This window comes from Psammomys obesus, unplaced genomic scaffold (assembly GCF_907164565.1).
Source record: "Psammomys obesus unplaced genomic scaffold, mPsaObe1.curated_primary_1811, whole genome shotgun sequence".
In the NCBI taxonomy this organism is placed as follows: domain Eukaryota; kingdom Metazoa; phylum Chordata; class Mammalia; order Rodentia; family Muridae; genus Psammomys; species Psammomys obesus.
Genome location: NW_026596101.1, coordinates 712,764 through 729,236, shown reverse-complemented (window position 1 = coordinate 729,236; position 16,473 = coordinate 712,764). Strand labels below are relative to the sequence as shown.

General features: G+C 52.6%; 1 protein-coding gene across 5 annotated transcripts in view; it reads right to left on the bottom strand.

The window, feature by feature from the left end:
- Positions 1 to 290: 290 nt before the first annotated feature.
- The window catches only part of Atp2b2 (ATPase plasma membrane Ca2+ transporting 2), a 261,718-nt gene continuing 245,535 nt past the window's right edge, over positions 291 to 16,473 (bottom strand). For 2 of the 5 annotated variants that reach the window (XM_055628523.1, XM_055628524.1), the window contains 6 exons: positions 16,096 to 16,287; positions 13,990 to 14,203; positions 12,236 to 12,447; positions 12,031 to 12,138; positions 9,779 to 9,961; positions 291 to 1,263 (listed from right to left, as the gene is read on the bottom strand). In XM_055628523.1, the coding sequence (XP_055484498.1) occupies positions 952 to 1,263; positions 9,779 to 9,961; positions 12,031 to 12,138; positions 12,236 to 12,447; positions 13,990 to 14,203; positions 16,096 to 16,287 (1,221 nt within the window). In that variant the 3' untranslated portion in view covers positions 291 to 951. Of the gene's footprint in view, positions 1,264 to 4,039; positions 4,098 to 7,969; positions 8,146 to 9,778; positions 9,962 to 12,030; positions 12,139 to 12,235; positions 12,448 to 13,989; positions 14,204 to 16,095; positions 16,288 to 16,473 lie in introns of all 5 variants that reach the window. The other 3 variants (XM_055628526.1, XR_008722662.1, XM_055628525.1) reach the window with 3 other exon arrangements.

Below are 16,473 nucleotides of genomic sequence, written 5' to 3'. Positions count from 1 at the left end.
TATCGTAAAACGTCAAGGATGCAATCCAGGGGATGTGTCTGTTGGGCCGAGCTGTTCATAAGCATCTTGGCCACCAGTGTCCTTAAACCACACAAAAAGCCAAAGACATTATCTACAGGTTTGTAAACAAATTACATTCTTCTTTTTAGGACATAAGTTAAAATAGAGCAATTTAAGCAGAAACAAGGCAACATGCCGGCAAAGGAACTTTATATATCCATGTATATATATGTTATATATATATATATATATATATATATATAATATCTACCTATCTATATGCACGTATACAGTCTCCAAGAAGTATACGTTGATATAGATACAAAGAAACGGATATAACCTCATGAGTGTCTGTGGAGTTCTTGGGTTCCATTGGTGCAAATCTACTCTGTGATTTCAAAAAGTTATTAAATTAATCTAGACATCTGAGACCATGCTGGACAAGCATTTGAAACCTCATAGACCAGTGGACTGAATGAACAGCAGCAGTCTGTTCGCAGTTCCTGTTTGCAGTTCCCGCCTAAGAAAACAAAAATCTCTCCTCCCCAACCCTTCAAGAACCAAATGAAGGAGGGGATTAAAAGTGTCCAGGTACATTCATGCTGGGGACGCAGTGGCCGGCGGGTGCATGGCTGGTCCGTGTCTGGCCTGGAGCCTGGAAGGGCTCTTTTTTTTTTAAATTAATTTATTATTTATTGGAAAAAAAAATCCACGCCACTCTCTGCTCCAGATGACCCCAGGGCAACCCCGCCCATGGCCTAGGAGTGAAAAAGAGTTCAAACAGCATGGCAGCCAGAGAAAGGGTCTGTGTGTGGAAATGGGTTCTCTCTCTGCTGTGTGGGCTCCGCCCAGTGCTCCTTGCTGCGTCGGGGAGTTGGTGCCTGGAAGAATGTGCGCCCGGAGGCGGGTGGCGGCGGGTCCATGAGGATGGCCAGGCGACAGGGGCCTCAGCTAAAGCGACGTCTCCAGGCTGTGGATGGGGCTCCCTGGACTTGAAGAGGTAGCTGATTTGCTCGTGTCGGTCGTCAGGTTGATCCCGCTGTCGATGGCGCTATTGTTCTTGTTGAGCGAGGACGGCGGGCTCGAGTTCTGCTTGAGCGCGGCATCTTCTTCCAGGTCGGTGTCATCGATGAGGGGGATGTGGGGCTGGGAATCTTCGATCCGGAATTCAGGATGAGCCATGAAGTTATGGATGGAGGTTCGAGACTCGGGTTTTTCTAACCCTTCATAGAGAGAGCTACGGAACGCCTTCACGACGCGGATCTGCAAGGGAAACACATTGGTCAGGAGTGGGCTGGCTTCTCCCGGGGACTTGGGAGGAGGGCTGGGGGTGGGGAGGGCACGCAGGCTGCTGGGATCCACAGTCGCTGGTATTTATGAGCATCGATGGGGACGGATGGCAGAGGGCTTGGGGGAATGCATCCATGAGTTGGTTTTTAAGTGGCTTTGGTTTGGGTCAGAACTATGGTATTAGTGGGGTCAGTAAAGCACCAACACAGAGATGCTTGGGCAGTTGGAAACCGGAGCATGGTCCACTCCGAAGGGCACCCGACCTACTGAGAGACAGAGCCTTGTTAATGTCACAGCAGAGTTTGACCATGCAAAGGGGTTGAGGCTTAGGGGGAAGTAGGAAAGAGTCTATTCGTTAAAAAAAAGTGAATCTTTAAAAAAACCACACACAGTTAAGAAACCAAACCACATGGAACAGGTTACAGGTCACACAGAGAAGGAACAGGAAGGAGAGACAGTTGGATGAGGTGGGATGAGAGGACACACGAGGGCCAAACAGAGAAGGGGGACATCAAGCCGAGGCAGCAGAGCAAAGCGAAGCCAGGGAAGGCTTTCTGAGGTGCAGGGCTGCAGCAGCCGGGAAGCACAGAGGAGCAGCACACAGAACGTTGGGGGCAGGGGGCATGCCACAGGGGTCAGGGGTCAGGGGCCACGCGCACACACACTGACACACAGCTACACTTGGAAGCCTGCACAATGTGAACAAAGTTGTCTGTGCCCAGCGCCTCTTTCCTTCATGCATTTGGGAGGTAAACACTCGAGTATGGGCTCAAAGCCCTGGCCAGCCATTGTAGCTTGCTAAGGGGCACCCTTGTTTCCTGCAGTTCGGGGGTTATGGCTGTTTGTGTTCTGAAAACACAAGCTCAAAAGAAGAAAGGACCAAAAAGAGAGAAAAAAAAAAAGAAAAAAGTCCAGAAGTGGATAGCCAGCTCCCAGATCCCCTGTGGGTTTTGGGATGTGGGGTAGGGTATCCAGGGTTTGGTGCTGCATCATGGTGAGTAAGCCAGGAACTTCGGTTCCCTAGGCCTTTTATTCTCTCCTCTGAAGAATGGGAGGAGCCTGGCCTCCGGTTTCCAAGATGGGTGCAAAGAGCTCTGGATTTGGAAAAGGGCCAGGTTGAAGTCTTGGCTGAGACATTCATCATGTCTTGGCTGTAGAGAGCTATACCATCTAACTGGTCGTGTTCTAAACTGCCTTACAGGGTGCAGGGGGACAGGAACGTGCCTTGGGTCTTAAGGGACCGATGGGACTTGGAATAAAGATGTCTCTTGCTCTCTCCCCAGTGCTGGCTCAGAGCAGGGCAAAAGAGTAAACACAAGATGGCCAGATGCCACCAACAGCTGAGGGTCACATGGCCTTGGCCATGGGGGCAGGAAGCCTGACAGAGACAGTTGTGGAGAGGTCCTTGGACTCCCAGATTAAAGTTTTGCTAAACCAGGGAGCTTCTTTGTGGACCATGGTTAGGGAGATCCCTGTTTCCAGGAGAAACTTCTAGATGGCTCTGACTGCTGAGTCTGTGTCACAGCTGAGAGATGGTTTTCTGTTTCTGAGCTAAGTCGGACTGCAGAATTGAGAACTCAGCTTGGCACTGATAGTTGCTCTGCTTGGACTGTGCTGTCTGGCTCTTCTCCTCCCCCCACTCCAGTCAACTCTCCTCCTTTGCCACCAGCCTTCTCTTAGCTACAACTTCTGCTTGCCTTCTGAAAAACACTCTGTTCCTCCTCCTCCCTATAACTAGTGACCCCGGAGAACTCTGCTTGCTGGAACCCAGGCAAGCTGTCAAGTGGAGCCAGGCAGACTGAGTACTGCTGTTCTGTGGCCCTCTCAACTGTCTTTGTCTAGGGATTCCCTTTGTAGCTTCTGTAAGACTGTTCATTTTCTGATCTCGTAAATGGGCTGTCGAACCCCTGGAAATAATAATAATAAGAAAAGGTATTGCCTTAGTTTGCTCATCTTTTCTGTATTTGTTGTTTGCTTGCGTTAAGGGAAGGTCTCATATAACCCAGGCTGGGACTAGGGATCTAACCCAGGGCCTTCTGCGTGCTAGGCAAACACTCAGCAAACACTAGGCAAGACCTAGCTGCTGGCCTCCTCATCTGCAAAGTGGGAGTGCATATGTCCCATCCCTCTATCTGCACAGCTGGCGCCCAGCCTTCTGAGGCTCGCTTGCCATAAGACACTGGCTGGCTGGAATGCCTAGCATATGAAGGAAGTTAGGGGCTAGTGGTAGGCCCTTGTCATATGACTGACAACGCAGAGGGGATGACACACAAATGAGATGAAGCCCCTCCACCCTCCCCCTGGCATGGAGACAACAGAAAGAATGAACTGCTCTGGACAGGACTGTGGGGACAAGACTTTTCGGGACACCCCGCCATGGCCATCTCAAGACTCCACTTCGATTCTCTCTGCAGCTGAAATGGAAAAAAAAATAGGGGAAGAAAAAAAAATAAAAGCAAAAGCAAAAATCTCTTTCATTTCCTCTGCCTGCCTGCTCTAAAGATAAGTTTCAGGACAGAAGACTCTTAGGAGTATGGGGCAGGGAACAAGGCAGGGCCAGTGGGTAGGACTGTGGATATTTGCTTTCAACAGCCTGAGGGACCTACAGTTCTGGGCCACTGGGTGTCTGGGGAGGCCGAAGCCTTGCTCTGAGGTGGGCTCCACATACTCGAATGTTTACCCGGCTTCAAGGAAGCCAAGAGTCTGGGATTGAGTCACATTCATTTCAGGCTCAAGGGTAAAGACTCACAACCTCTTTTAATTTCACTCTCTCTTGCTGAACTCTGTGTCCAGGGTTCTCTAGCCCTCTAGGAAACAAAGACATGGAATATTCAGACAGTCGGAGAGCTCCAGGGTCCCCCCAGCAGCAAGCCACTTCCTTCCAACCCAAGCTTGCACCAATTCAGTTACCAGAATGCTAAGGAAATACCCAGCTTTCCTCTTTGCCACTGCCTGCTTTGCTCCTCACCACAAATGCCGCACATACTGGCAGTTCTTGAAACCTAAGTCTAAAGGAGACATGTGGGTTCTTGGGGCTGTGTGTGTGTGTGTGTGTGTGTGTGTGTGTGTCTGTCTGTCTGTCTGTCTGTGTAGTGGGATTGAAGCAATGTTCATTGTGGAGCCTCCTCAGACAAGTGAGGAACGCAGGGAGGATGAGAAGAGGAGTTTGGCCTGGATGAATAGCCTGGTGTCCTGGTTGACCGGTGGAGGTTGCCTCTATGCCTCTGTGGGCTAGAGGAACACTAGTGGGTGTACCCTCCCTACTCTCCACCCCTAGGATGATGGAAGGGGTGCTCCTTCTCCTCTGGAAGTCCGTGGGCACCAGCATTGGCTCCTAGAGCTAATGCCGTCCTCTGTGCTATCAGGTCAAGCCTGCCTAGAGAGTGGGGTAGAGCGGAGCATGTGGGGCTCCAGGCCACAGTACTATTGTTTCTCTTGCTGTGTGGTCTTGGCCAAGTGGTGTCTCTGGCTACCCTGGGCAACCCTCCCCTCCTCATGGTGAGATGTATGTGAGGTAAAGGAAGTAGAACTGTTGTGTAGGGCTCAAGTACAAGGCATTAGTGGTGTGTCCTTGAACCTCTGGGTAGAAAATCAAATTCGGTTTTGAGATAAGATGAGAAAAGCTTGCAGCTGCCCTGGGCTCTCTCCTGAGTGCTCTGGTCCCATCCCAACTGACCATATCTCCCCACACATACTGTCTGCCTGGGGCCATCTAACAGCTGTGCTGTGGAGGGGTGCACAATGGGTTCCCCGACAGAAACTTCCCTATCTTGCCCCTTTGTGATCAACTCCTAATGACACGAAGGAAAGAGATTATTCCTTCTGGGGGAACACAGACTCCAGGCATTTGCCTCAGCAGGTATGTGACCAGTCCTCTGCTGGGGAGATCCTGCAGAGAGTCTGGTGGCCCAGTTCCACCCACCCTTCTGCTTTCTGCCTGCCTATCAGACCTTCCTATGGAAAGAAAGCTTTTTTTCTTCTTTTCCAAGACAGGGTTTCTCTGTGTAGACCTGGAACTTGAGGCTGGCTTCAGACTCACAGAAATATGCCTGCTTCTGCTTCCCAGGCACTGGATTAAAGGCGCATGTAGAAGAAAGTACTTTGACCTCTAAAGGGACCTTGCCTGATATTTAAAGGATCCTCAGGGTCCCAGAGAGTAGAAGACAGAAACTACATATGCAGGTGATGAGAGGATGTCTATTTGATAGCTGAATTGTGACTTGGTGATTAAATACCTCTTTAAGCCACACAGGTGGCAGTCTTCCTAGGAGGCAGTGGGCTTGGCAGAGGAATGGTCAGGTTCTTTTTGAAACCTCATACCCAGCAGAGGGCCCAAAGAGACTAAGAATTACAAGCTGGAGTTTAGAGCAGGGGGTTCAAATGGGAGATTGTTAAGGAGGGAGAGGAGGTGGCTCAGCAGAGGATGGATGAGAGAGTTAAGCTTGTCCAACCTCTCTCAGCCCGGAGAGGGAATGAAGGATCATGGGTCAAGATGGTAGATGAGTTTTGGTACCACCCCAGCTAGGCTTTTTTTCCTATGACTGCTCCAAAGTTAGGGTTACATGGAATGAAGGAGGGATTGGTCTGCTTGGAGACAGGAGAGTGGGCACATGGGCTTGTCTGTAGAAGTGTGTTAGGGACCACCTCCTTGATGGCTCCATAGTGATGCAGACAGAAGAGCAAGAAAGAAGCTGCTGAGAGAAGAGAGGACAGCTTTTTGTTCTAGAATGTGAGTGCAAAGCTGAGGGGCTGACTTGAGGACGACGTTAGAGGATACGTGGGTGCTTGGGAATGCCACATGAAAGAGGTGAACCAGCTTGAATAAAGAATTGAGCTTGTGCCCTGGAGCCAGACTCCTAGAGGTCAGAACTCAGGCTGACACACACATCACCAACAAGGCTATCTCCATGGCAACCACTGGTGACTGCACTTCAAGATGGAAGGTGCCAGGCAAGGTGAGAGTTGGATGGATGGGACAGGGAAGAAGGAAAAGCCAGCTGAGCATGGGTCACTCACAAAGGCTAGAGGGGTGGGGCATTTTCTCTGAAGGGAAAACCTGGCCATGGTTTCTCAGAGACTCAGACAACATCTGCTCAGGTGTACCTCTGCCTCATCTGGGCTCATTTTGTGCCAATGGGAGAACACCATTGGGCCTCCTTGTCATTCTATATACCAGGGAGGGCAGCACCCATGGTATGGTCATGGGAAACCAGCATAGGCTATCAATGGGCTCCTAGCGATCTGTGCATCCTGCTGGAGGGTCCCAATGGAAGAACCCCAAACCTGTATGTAGATCCTCCCGCTCAGGGGCGAGGAGGTGTGATGCTGGGTGTCCTGCTTTGGGAAGTGGGTAGGGGCCACGTTACAATGCATCAAGAGATGGAGTCTGTTTCTCATCAAAGAACTTGAAGGCTGGCTGGGGTACCACACATAGGTCTCTGTGTTAAAAGGCTAGGACCGAGGCTCCATGTACTTTGGGAAGGTTTGAATGAGGCAGATAGGAAGTAGAGATGGAATCTTTTGGCTTCCGAGGCCATGAGAGGTCCAGCAAAGAGCTAGACAGAACCAGAGACCTAGAGCTCTAGGTTAGAGGCAGTGATATGGGCAGATGTGCTTGAAAGAAGGAAGATAAGGGATTGGGGATTTAGCTCAGTGGTAGAGTGCTTGCCTAGCAAGTGCAAGGCCCTAGTTTTGGTCCTCAGCTCTTGCGAGGGGGAGGGGAAAGGGAGGGGAGACAAAATACTAAAAAGACCAAAAAAAAAAAAAAAAAAAAAAACAAAAACCCACAAAACCCAAAGTAACTGGCAGAAGGAAGATGAAGATGAAGAGGTGGTCAGAGTTCCAGGCTCCCCCTCAGATAAGAGAAGGGCATCAGGTTAGAGCATCTTTTTTGGGACTAGCTGGCACACAGGCAAGATGTGTATGCCCCACTGTTATCTACTTGAGATCAGCTTGGATGGAATGGGAGCCTTGTCTCTTGCGGGAAAGGAGTCGGGACTTCAGCATGCTCCACCCTCTGTGGGAAAAGGGCTTGCAAGGCAGCTGCTCAGTGTCCAAGGGAGGGGCGTGGCCGATCATGAAGTGCTGTGGTTTCTTTGGTGCTCTTCCATTCCTGGCTGTGACATCTGATCTGCAGTGACTGCCTGGCTCATATGGTCCCTCTTGTGTTGAGCCCCCATTGTGACTGTGACCCCTGAGAGGCTTCTACACTTTGACCCACATTAACCCTTTGACTAACTGCAAGGCCTTAGTCATCAAACTCTGACCCTTTCCCTTGTGGGCCAAGCTCTTCCTGACAAGGCAAGAGACTAGAATGTGGGCCGCTCTGTGCCTGTCTTGGTGACAGCCTCACTCTGGCCTCAGGTGCTGAGGAGGACTGGGACTCCTTGGATTCTAGAACCTTTTTGACTATGGTATGACTCTTTGATGGAATCAGACCTGTTGAATGCTTATAATTCCAATGACCCCCTGCTATTTACAATCCCTGACCCCCAGCTAACCCCAAGACTGCCTGAGGACCCTTGACCAATGATGCTGTCTTCAGTGGCTGTGGCCCTTCAGCCCCTGGGCCTCACAGTGACCCCTGTCCCCCCATGTTCTCTGGAACCCCGGCCCCTGCCCGCCTGCCCGCCCAGGAGCTGGCGTTGGTGGTGCCAGCGGAGGCGGGAAGGAGTCACACTCACGCCCAGCTGCAGCAGGAGGAAGGCTGGTCGGAGAGGAAAGAGCATTGGATAACGACACGCGACTAGGGCTAGAGAGACTGGCTACATCCTGGGTCTGGCTGGTGACGGAGGACTGTCTCCGCAGGGCCCCCTGGAAGGAGGCCCCGCTCTTGAAAGTATTGACTACTTCAATCTGCAACGGAGGAGAGAACGAGACAAGTTGCGAGAAGAAACGAACACCACAGCTACACAACTGACAGGCGCAACATCACATAACAGCCGCAGCCACGGCGACGAGGACAACACCACTTAAAACAAAACCGAAAAAGAAAAAAAATACTAGACACACTCCAAGGTTTGGAAAGGTATCTGCTCAGCTCTGGGCCCGTCTTGGGATCCCAAGCGGGGGCGGGGGGTGGGAGGTAGGGAGAGCAGGTGTGAGCTCTTTCCTCAAGAGTGGCTCAGGGGCTGGGGTGGAGGTGACATCAGAATGGGAGAGTGGCCTCAGGCACAGAGCCAGAGTGATGCGGTGAGTGAGACCTTGGGGAGGATAGATCTTGGGCCAAGGTCTATCTTTCTTTACTTACTAGCTAGGTAACCCGGGGGAAGTCCTGTTTCTGTTTCCTAAGGCAGGGCAACGCTGTCCATCTAGCGGCGATGTGAGTGGCAGTAACTGGGTCCCCCACAGTTGTTCAGAGAAGGCTGGCTCAGAGTCACCCCCACCTACCCAGGATTATAATCATCAGGGGACCACCTCCCTCTTCCTCCTGAGATGTGAGACCTGTGGGGGCAGTGCCACCTACCCCAGCCCTCATGGGCAACAGGGGCTGCCAGGGTCCTGGCCACAGCAGGAGAGCCCAGGCCTGTGTGAGGCAGCTGTGAGTCCAAAACCCACTCCCCTAAGTGCCAAGTGGGCAGAACACCCTTCTCCCAGGGGCCATATGAGTCAAATGAGTTCCTGGGCGGCGTGAGGGGCGCCAATGGAGCCGTCTGCTGCGGTTCATGGAAATGGAGGAGTTGGTCCACGCGTCACTTGCCCAGATTGCTTGGGTGAGGTATCTGAGGTAATGCTCTGTAGGTATCTTTCTGGGCAAGAGATCTCTTTCTCTGTTTCCTACAGTACACTCAAACTGCACCTGCCCCAGGCATGGGGTCTTTGGGAGAGCGTGGGATGTGCCCTTCCTGCTCCATCGTGTACCACATAGTGGCCATATGACTTCGGTTCTGGGGAAGAAGCCTGCTTCTGGCTGGGCAGGTGCTGTGCGCACATGTCCTTATGAGTAAGCTTGGCTTGCACGCGCACCTCGGCATATGGGGATTTTAACCTTTGTTCCGAACCTACATCAAGGGCAGTGCTTGGAGACCCCCACGGAGGCAGAGGGTATGTGCATTATGTGTAAAGGTGGCTGGAGCTCCTTGGCTGACAGTTTTCCCTCTAGTTTTGTCTGCCCCTCCTGAGAGCCACCCTAGCCACAGTAGAACCCCCACTCACCTCAGCCCTCATAGCCACCCCCATCCTCTTCGGGGATTCCTCTGGAAAACCAGGGTGGGTGAGACTCTTGCCACCCCCGCCCCCGGCTGGGATGAGAAGGCAATGGCCTTCCTAAGGCCACACTCTGCTTCTGTAGCACAAGTGAGTGTGTGAGCGTGCACGTGAGTGTGTGTGAGCATGTGGCAAGAGGAATAGTGAGTGCTCTCCTCAGAACATATGATGGGCATGGGGGCATTCACTGAGACCCGCTCCAGGCTGCCATGGCCACCTGCCCTCACATTAGAGGGTGAGGCCACACCCCCAAGTCTGGCCCAGCCCTAGGAGCAACCCGTACCTGTGTCTGGATCCGATTCAGGCCCCGGAACCACAGGATCTGGCCTCGGCGAAGCTCCCGCTCAGCATGGTCGATCTCCTCTACGTCCTCATTCAACTCCTCCTCAGGGATCTCCTCCTTCTGTGTGAGCCGCCCTGCCTCCTTCAGGAACTTGAGCCTGCTGGTAGGGATGGTGGCGATGACCTGCAATAATGCACCAGGCAAAGGTCAGGACTGAGGACTCTCCTAGTCCCCGCCCGAGACCCTCTCCCTCCTCTTCTGCCCTCTTTCCTTAGTCACATGAAAGGTTCCCTCTTTAACCTTCCATCTGCCCCAACTCAACTGTTGGTTGTTTCTTATTGATGGCCTTTTTACTACACCCACTTATTGGACACAAAGGACAGAGTGGAACAACTTGGCCTTGAGGAATTGGCCAATGTGACTTGGAGTATTCCGGGCCTTATTGGTCATGTGATCCAGGACAAGTCATGTGCCCTCACTGAGCTCTGGGCTTCTATTGACAAGGCTAGGGCATCTTAGAGTTGTGAGGACCTGGGCAGGTACTGTGAACATGCTGTACTGAGCCTTCTGTGGACGGCTGCCAGCGAGCACCAGGTGCCAAGTGCACTGGGGAGGCCAGTCCTGGACCTGAAGGCGGGATGTATGTGGATGCACTCATTCTTGTTCTTCCTCGAAGGGCTTGTTTTCTAGGCCGAGGCCTGACAGTCGGGCATCAGAGGCCCCTTACATCTGTGAGGACAGGCAGGGGCTGGACCAGGCGCTCAGGCGCTCTGGGAGTTCAGGGTCAGTGCTGGTTACACTATCAACCTGGATGCTCATGAGTTTGTTCCCCTGGATGCTGAGGGACCCCTCAGGATGTGGGCCCCGGGGTGCCCAGAAAAGAGGGAAAGGGTGCTAATTCAAACTTAGTTCTTAATGCTCCAAAGAGGTGCCGAAGGCCATTTGGATGGATCTGAACTTTATCTCTGAGTTAACATTTCCCAACCCAGTTTCTGCACTTAATCCTAGCCAAGGGCTGGGAGGTGATTCCCATGGTAATCTCTGTCTCTCTTTAGAGTTTTGAAACAGGGTCTTACTATGTGATCCAGGTTGGCCTCAAACTAGCGGTGAGCCTCCTGCTTAAGCCTTGGAAGTGCTGGGATTACAGGCATGAATCACAATACCCAGTTGCCTTTGTACCACCCCCTCCTCTTCCTTTTGCTCTTTGTGACAGGGTCTGGATATGTAGCCCACACCGCCTTCAAACCTGCAGTACTCTCTCCTCAATCTCCTGAGTGCTGGGATTACAAACATGTGCCACCATACCTGGCTTACCCCTGTGCTTTCTTACTCTAGCCTGGGAATAGGCTGAAGAAGAGAATCATCTCAGGCCTATGACGAGTCAGCCCTGCCTAGATGCCTGGGCACCTTGGGGGAATAGTCCTTTAGCTTGGCTTATGGACAAAGGCATGTCTTCCATGTAGTGTCCTGAGTCAGAAGACTGAGATTTCAAACTGTCAGCAGTGTGATGGTGTGTGTCCATGTGTGACAGTGTGTGTCATGGTGTGTGTGTGTGTGTGTGTGTGTGTGTGTGTGTGTGTATGTGTGTGTATTTGTATGTGCATGCACATGTGCATATATGCCTAGGACTTGGGTAGATAGAGAGAATGAAGCAGGTGGAAGAATGGGCTAGGGTTAGAGATGGAGTGGCCATCAGAGAGCATCTTCAAGTTAGGAGAGCCTTAGATAGCTACAGGCCTGCCTCAGGTCGCACTATAATGCGGCAGGATGTGTCCCGGCCTGGAGCCAGCAGGCCACTACCCTCAGGATACCATTAGATGATGCCCTTTTAGCATGTTGGCTTCAGGTTCTGAGCTGTGGCAGGCCCGAGCACCTAGAAAGTCTCTGAAGAGCATCATGCTCCTTACATTATTATTATTATTATTTTTCATCAGCTTCTACTTTTGGCAACTCATGCTTATAATAATAACAACAGCACTGCCTTTAGACATAAATTTAAGTTAAAACAAACTGCTGCGATTTAAAAAAGAAAACACCAGCAGCAGCGAAACAGATAAAAGGTCAAAATCAGTGTTGGTACCCACGTGGCCTGCATTTGGAGCCTTGGACCGACTCCTTTGCTCTGATGCCCAGTGTTGGGTACGGCCCTCCCTCATATGGACAGCAGGCACATGTCACAGCAGGACCAATCCTGTTGTTTTTCTTCTTCCCTTGCTTCAACACCCCCTCCTGCCCCCTTCCCTGCCACACACCTGGCCCCAGACCAGCTCTCCCAGGCCGATGAAGATACACCACATCCACTGGTCCAGCTGGAGTGGGGAGCAGCTGAAGGGCTTCCCGCCAAACTGCACGATGACTATCTGCAGGTCAGAGATCGAAGGGACACAGACACGGAGATGGCACGAGGGCTGGGGAGCCACCGCCTTGCCCAGCCCAGGTTAGGTGGGGGCTGGGTACCTGGATGGCAAAAGTGCCAAGAACGATGGTGCAGAAGATGGGGTTCCGGAAGATTCCGTCAAAGACATTGCGCTCGCCGTGGATCTTGCGGGCATTGATCTCGTTGAAGAGCTGCATCATGACGAAGGTGTTGAAGATGATGGTGTAGTGCTCTGAGGGCGGGGAGTGCAGAGGCGCGTTCCTCCCGCTGTCGATCTGGAACATCTTCTCACCTGCCAAGCCGGGGGCGGGGGGGGGGGGGGGGGGGTGGGGCTGAGGCGGGGAAGGGGGCGGTGCGGCCCGTGGTTCCCGCTCAATGAACCAAGCCTTTTGTTAGAGAGGAGTGTGTCTCAACCTGTGGGCCGAGACCCTTGGTGTGTGTGGGGGGGAGAGGTTGTAGAATGACCTTTTCACGGGGGTTGCAAATCAGATATCCTGCATCTCAGATATTTACATTGTGATGCATAACAGTAGCAAGATTACAGTTATGAAGTAGCAACAAAATAATTTTATGGTTGGGGGGTGGGGTCACCACAACGGTACTAAGGGGTCACAGCATTAGGGAGGTCTCGAGAAGCACTGATCTAGAGCATAAATGGCTTGGGACCTGTCACCTTTCCTGTGGATCTCTGAGAAAGGTGGCATGCCAGCTGCACTGCAGAGTGACATTCCTTAGAAGAGGTGACTGTAGTGGGAGAACACAACTCCTTGAGATAAGCCACTATAGCTCAAGCAAATGAGGCCTGGAGACCCACGTGTCTGAGGCTGGGTGCCCAGACTGTGGTGCTATAGAAAGGTTGTGGGACCAGGGTCTAATGTAGTCCGAGCTGCCCTTGAACTCACTATGTAGCCAAGGATGACCTTAACCTCCTACTGCCTTTGCTTCCTGAGTGCTGGGATTGGAGGCAAGCACCATCATGCCCAGTTTATACGGTACTTAGGACAGGACCAAGGACTTGAGGCATACCAAACAAAGGTTCCACCATATTCCTAGCCCTAAGGGGGAGCAGGGTTGATGGGACCTGTGAGGGGTAGAGCCTGCTGGGAGGTCTCAGGTCATTAGGGATGTTCCCTCAAAGGGAACTGTGGTGCCTACATCCACACCTTTCTCTGCATCCTGGCTGTGAGGTGAGCAGTTTTTCTTCATCGTGTGCCCCTGCCTTGTCACTGGCCCAAAACAGTGTAGTCATCTGAATATGACCTCCTACACTGAGAGTCTGAATGAACCTCTCTTCTAAGTTCGTTATCTCAGAGACTTTACTCTAATGAAGAAACACTGACTAGGGCACAGGTGCAGGCACCTGGCTCTGAATGGCCAGAGAGCTAGCCCCCAGTGAGAAGCTGACAGTCCCAACAGGCTGTATGTTCCTCCCCAACGAAGTCTCGGTCCTCCATGAAGACATCTTCTTGGGGCAAGAAGTTGCTATAAGGGATCAGGGAAGGGGCAGCTGGCTTGGCCCCAGGCCTTGGCTCTGAGAGGCTAACATAGAGCTTTCATCAGTTCTGGATGCTAACACTACAGCTGTCTTTGAGGTCAGCCAGCCTGGGAGAGGGCATGACTGCTTTTGGCTCCCCGTGTGCTGTCATCTACATTTTCCTCCTATGCCTCAGTTTTCCGACGAGCGAAACAGGATGGTGTGTGTAAAGCCAGCTGTTGGATATGGGCTGTGGTGTATCCAGAAGCTGGCGGCCTGGCCGTAGAGGAGTGGGTACTGGGGTGCTCACCCAGGAAGAGGGTGGCCTGGCCACAGAGGGGTGAGTACTGGGGCACTCACCTACAAAGAGCAGGGTGAAGATGAGGGTGAGCTGGTAGACGGCATGACCCAGGATGTTCTTCATCATGGTCCGTGAGATGAGTGGCTTGTTACGGCCATAAGGTTTCCTCAGGAGCAGAGTCTCGGTGGGTGGCTCTGTGGCCAGGGCCAGAGAGGCAAAGGTGTCCATGATGAGGTTCACCCAGAGCATCTGCACAGCCTTGAGAGGGGAGTCCTACGACAGTGGCAGGGAGAGGACTGTCACAGAGAGCCACCAGAGCCACAGGGTATAGGATGGGGGCGCTGCAGGTTCTCCCTACAGGATGCAGGCTGCTCAGGCTTCGGCTCTCTGAGTATGCATGTGGCAGGTTCTTGAAGCTTCTATGGAGGACAACAGTATGAACAGCCCACCTTAGTCCTGGGCCCACAGGCTCCCTGACTTCTGGTAGACTCAGCCACATCCTTGACTGCCATCTGAAGCCAACACCCAAACTCTTAACTTCTTGCTGCCTCTGCCCCTCAGTCTCAGGGGTTCAAGGCTCTCCTGTCTTGGTGACAATGTTCTTGACCTTTGCACCCACTTCCACATTACTCCTCATCATCTTACATCTTAAACTAAATTTTATAACTACAGCACCAAAAGAATCGCCCTATCATGCATGACAGGAAGCCCATCAAGTAAGCAGAACAGGAAGCCAAAACAAAGGCTATCGCCACAAGCATGCCATTGTGGATGCTGTCAGATTTGCTTTGCTGGGTTCAGGCTGGACGGGGCATGCTCTGTGTACACTGACCAAAGGAGCCGAGCCACTTATCTTTCACACCTCACAACGGCAGGCCCTGCCCACAGCAGCCAGAGCCGACCTTACCCAGAACCCAGTCCCTTGCCATTGGTTCTACCCTGGATCATCTTGTGACCCATGAAACACCCCTCCAGGAAGCCCATCTGCTCTGAAAGCCTAACAGCCTCCTGTCTGCCTTCCCTGTGCTTCCCCGGGCTGCTTCTGCTCTCTCCCCCTGCCTGGTAGGACTGAGGCTCTGAGCTTTCTCCTGCCTTTTTGCTTTATCTGATTACAAGAATCTCAGGGTCAGGTGTGTAATTTTCCCACCGAAGTCTGCATGGCCCTGCTCAGTCAGGGATGCTGGGCCAACTGATCCTTGTCTCCGAACCTGTTTTCTTTCTGGCATCCATCCAGTCTCCAGGAAGCTGTTTGGCAATGTCTCCAAGGCACCACTAGAGGGAGCTTTTCACCCACGGACCAGGAGGAGAGGCTCCCTAAACAGACAGGGAAGCCCGACTCCAACTCTCTGGTGCATGGTCAATACTGCAATACTGCAGCCTCTGTGAGCATCACCGTGACAGCAGTCGCAGCAGAGGGGAACAGCATCCTACTGACCATGTGGTCCTTGGGGACAGCTGCACATTGGGCTCTGGGTTCCCCTGTAGGGGCTTGTATACCTGGGTGGTGACTGGGAGCTGTCAGCCCTCTGAGATTCCCTTAGAACGGAAGTCGCTCTCCTTCCCCAGACCAGAAAGCCAGCTTCCGGGAGATTGTCTGGTCACAGGGTCAGGAGCCAGAGTGGATGCCTGGCCATTCTTTCCTCTGAGCCTGCCTCTGCCTCTGTGAAATGGTACTCACTCCACCTAGCTCCACCTGCCTCAGGGAGCAGCATGCTGAGGACTTCAGTGATCTGGACAGACAGAAGGAACCCTGCTGTCTTCTATATTCTACCCCACCCCTCCTAATCCTCTCCACTCCAGAGCAAAGGCCCCCTGGGCCTGGCTAGCCTTGGGTCCTCAGCTTTCCAATGATCTCCCTCGGGCCTGCACTGCCTCTGCCCCAGCTTCTGCCAGCCCCTGGGGCAAGGGTCAGGCTGGTGCAGTTGGAGAGATGGTCATGAGGCCTGATACCCATCATTTCTGGGGACACCTGAGTCACAGTACCTCTCTACGCCTCGTTTCTCGACTGCACAGGGCTGGCGGGTGCACGAGGATTATGATGGAGCCCTGCTTAGGGGAGGCACGCCATGACTGTGTATCCACCTCCAGCATAGTGATCCTAACAACCTAGGATGTCCCAGAGGCTGCCCTTTCCCAGCCTTCGGTACGATTCTCCCAGGACCCACCTGCGTGATGCAGGCGCCTGTGAAGGCCACGATCACAGCCACCACATTGACAGTCAGCTGGAACTGCAGGAACTTGGAGATGCTGTCATAGACGTTACGGCCCCACATCACCGCCTTGACAATGCTGCTGAAGTTGTCGTCTGTCAGGATGATGTCCGAGGCCTCCTTAGCCACATCTGTGCCTGCGATGCCCTGTGGGGACGGGGACAGGAGCCTGGTGGGGCAGCCGGAGAGGTGAGTGGCTCCATCTGGCCATTCTTTCCTCTACACAGCTTTTAGTCTTGTACACCTCACCCCTGACCCAAAGCAACCAGCAAGGTCAGACAACACACACACACACACACACACACACACACACACACACACACACACACACAC